Genomic DNA, 3,968 nt, shown 5'->3' on the forward strand with positions numbered 1-3,968 from the left:
ACAAGAGCCTATAATTTTAGACACAATTTTATTATTAAATGTTGTGGTTACTTAGACCCTTCAACATCCTCACCCGTTTATCTCCACCCTTGACCCCTTCAGCTTAAGACGGGTTCGTATCAAAACCAGAATTCAAAACAAGAAGATGAACCAAAAATCATCACTAATAAAAAAAAAACAGAATCATATTCTCCAAACACAATACACTTGATATAACACTTCTAAAATCAATGAATTGCAGTACAATTAAACCAAAGACAAAACAACATACATGCGAAAACGAAATATCATCGAAACGACTTAGAAGCACTTCCTGTGCACGATTGACGGACCAGATTCGTCATATTCCGCCTTTGAAATCCACATCTGCATCATTCAAAACAACCCCATATCAGAATCTAACAAATATACTTAACAGTTAGCACACTAATTAATGACATAACAAAAAACAAACCTGCTGGAAGGTACTGAGTGATGCCAAAATAGACCCACCAATCCAGACACTATACTTTCGTTCCGGTGGTGCGACAACCTTAATCTTCATACTGCTCGGGGCCAACGCAGTAATCTCCTTACTCATCCTATCAGCAATCCCGGGAAACATAGTCGTGCCACCACTAAGCACAATGTTTCCATACAAGTCTTTCCTAATATCCACATCACACTTCATGATCGAATTATACGTCGTCTCATGAATACCAGCTGCTTCCATTCCAATCATAGACGGCCGGAACAACACCTCTGGGCAGCGGAAGCGCTCAGCACCGATAGTAATCACCTGCCCGTCGGGCAGCTCATAGCTTTTCTCGATAGAAGAGCTCGTTCTTGAAGTCTCGAGCTCCTGCTCGTAGTCTAGAGCAATGTAAGCTAGTTTTTCTTTCATGTCTCTTACTATTTCTCGTTCGGCTGTTGTCGTGAACGAGCATCCACGTTCGGTTAGAATCTTCATCAAACAGTCGGTTAGATCACGTCCAGCTAGATCCAATCTCAGGATGGCGTGTGGCAATGCGTAACCTTCGTATATAGGAACCGTGTGGCTCACACCGTCTCCTGAGTCAAGTACAATACCGGTAGTACGACCACTGGAATAAAGAGAAAGAACTGCTTGTATAGCAACATACATAGCGGGTGCATTGAATGTTTCAAACATGATTTGAGTCATTTTCTCACGGTTGGCTTTCGGGTTCAAAGGTGCTTCGGTTAACAGAACCGGGTGCTCTTCTGGGGCGACACGAAGCTCGTTGTAGAAAGTGTGATGCCAGATTTTTTCCATGTCATCCCAGTTGCTGACAATACCGTGTTCGATTGGGTATTTTAAAGTTAAAATACCTCTCTTTGACTGAGCCTCGTCGCCAACATAAGCGTCCTTTTGGCCCATTCCAACCATTACACCGGTGTGACGTGGTCGGCCGACGATACTTGGGAACACGGCCCGTGGAGCATCATCTCCAGCAAAACCAGCCTGCAACAAAAAGTTGGTTTAAAGTTTAAATATAACTTGTTTATCTGAATGTGTGTTGAGGGATAAACGGATACTATATTCGGTTACCTTAACCATTCCAGTTCCATTATCACAGACAAGTGGTTGAATCTCATCTGATTCTGCCATATTTTATGCTACCTGCAGAACAAAGTACAGCTTCAGCCGGTTTGTGTTTAAAAATATGCGTAACGCAGCACAGATCATTATACGTATACCAACTTTCAATTGCATACCAAGACAGAAAACAATAATCAGTCGTATCCTTAATCTTTATACTAACATAATCATGGAAGTTATACCAGGTTGTTGTGAATGGGCCACCAGCCCCGTGTCGTAACCTGGTTGGTTCTGAGAAAAAAAAGTTTATATGGTAACTTTAGCTGAAGTTCAGGGACTATATTGTAACATCTTTGTTTCAAAGGAATGAGTCCATAAGCATTGCATGAATGAGTTATACAACGTACCCATCTCACTCGTACACGTTGATGTGGCCTTATCAACAATAACTTTGTGAGAGAGCATGGTTTTGCCTTTTGTAATGTGTATAACGGGAATAGGTATGAGTTCAAATTCGATTTTTGGAATATTGTATGGTCTAATGGATGTGGGAATGAAAAACATAAAACCCATCCACTCCATTGGTGGGTATAGGCCAATGGGTATCAAACCCATTCCTTCATTCCCAAACCCATCAACCAAAAACAGCCTTTTCAAATTAATATAAAAGAGGCGCATTCGATAGCGTGTTAAACATATACCTTAAATGCATTGGTCTTAATGTATAATAATACAATCAAACCTTAGGATAATAATAAGACTATAAGCATCTCTGGGTAATTACTAGTACTACTTATAATTTACAAGTACACAATCACATGATGCAAATTCATTTACAATAGTCAACATTGACTTTGTGTTTGATGGGCAAGTAACACATGTTTTCGGGGTAACAAGAGTGTATCACAATAATTATTAGTTGGTATTAATACTTGTTATATGTAGTCAAAAGTGAATGGCTCCCATGCTAGGAAAGGCGAGGCCCTTTAAAACATATGCAAGGTACACCTCTTTCATGAAGCGAGTGGTTCAATACATACGAGAAAACCAAACTGAACCAGGACAAGCTCCCTTTACATTTCTTGACATGCAGCAATAATGTTTTTTTAATACAAAATAATAGCTAGTTTGTATGTAATCACATATTGAAATTATAAAGTAAAAAACCTTACGTATCTATCCTTACTTCAAGTGTTTATACTAATGAGTAATAAAATTCATGGTTGTAAAAATCGTGCATAGGCGCTAATTAATCAACAATTAATCACTAGTTAGTACCCCACAGACTAGTCGCCGATTAAACGATATATGGTCAAAATTGAAAAAAAATATATATATGTGTATTTGAAAATTTACATATAAATTCTAATCCAATTAACCACTAGTTTGGCAAAAAACGGGCAAAATTGAAAATCTTTTATATTAAATTTGGTGTATATACTTATATTTGAAAAAATACATATAACCTATAATCCAATTAATCGCCAGTCCCTTCCCCCATCGGCCACTACCCGACTAGTTGCCGATAAATCGTTCATTGGTCAAAATTGAAAAGACAATTTTTTTTTATAAAATTTGGTATATATATATTAATATTTTGAAAATTACATATAAATTCTAATCCAATTAATCGCTAGTCGTACTATACCGCCCAACTAACGGCCAGTGGGCTCAACACCAGTTAGTTAACACACAATCTATGATAATAGTACTGCTATTCTAACTAACTAGGTTTTTCAATTATTATACTGATATAGATAGAATATTAGTTTTTATCGGTTTTGAACCTAGGTATGGATTGAAAGGTATTAAATTAATAATGAAGATTGAAGAAGTAACTTACTTCGTTGATGAATTGCTTTCTGCAGATGAGCAACAGTAGCCTGACAAACACCACCAAAATAGCATTAAAAATGAATAAATAGAAGTGAAAACTGAGAGGTGATTGCTTACAGAGTCGTCGTCATCAAGCACAAGACCACCGTTGATTAGTTCTCTGCCGCTCCGTGTAGTAACCGTCACCTTCATCTTAACGGATCGGAAACGGAGAAAACAATGAGGACAAGTGTGGTAGGATATAATTAATATTAATATAGCGGGTGGGTGATTTAGATTTATGGGTAGGGAAGATAATAATAATAATAATAATAATACTGGGATGGGATTTAAATTAAAGAGGAGGTATGGTTGGGTAGACGAGTGGAGGCAACCACTACTGATTTAATGAAGACAGCTGATAGGCTAGTCTAACATATTCATCAACCACGCACGTGGACTGGCATATACTGTGAATATGAAACATGTATATGAATACAGACTTATTAATATCAGACATACACGAGAATAATCAAAAGAGGGTTTGATTTGGGTGTTTTAAGAGACTGAAGAGGTAGGTCCCAGCAGAGCCCAGTTGGACCCGCAAGACTCA

General features: G+C 37.9%; 1 protein-coding gene across 1 annotated transcript; it reads right to left on the bottom strand.

Moving 5' to 3' along the window:
- Positions 1 to 240: 240 nt before the first annotated feature.
- On the bottom strand, positions 241 to 1,664 carry LOC143591626 (actin-like). Its single transcript, XM_077071777.1, has 3 exons — positions 1,550 to 1,664; positions 455 to 1,462; positions 241 to 366 (listed from the first exon to the last, which is right to left on the bottom strand). The coding sequence occupies exons 1-3, from the start codon at positions 1,607 to 1,609 to the stop codon at positions 301 to 303; spliced, it is 1,134 nt and encodes a 377-aa protein (XP_076927892.1). The 5' UTR covers positions 1,610 to 1,664; the 3' UTR covers positions 241 to 300.
- Between the last annotated feature and the right edge of the window lie 2,304 nt (positions 1,665 to 3,968).

The sequence above is a fragment of the Bidens hawaiensis genome, unplaced genomic scaffold, assembly GCF_021521415.1.
Source record: "Bidens hawaiensis isolate Kalapana, Puna unplaced genomic scaffold, B.hawaiensis_p1.1 tig00039954_1, whole genome shotgun sequence".
NCBI lineage: Eukaryota > Viridiplantae > Streptophyta > Magnoliopsida > Asterales > Asteraceae > Bidens > Bidens hawaiensis.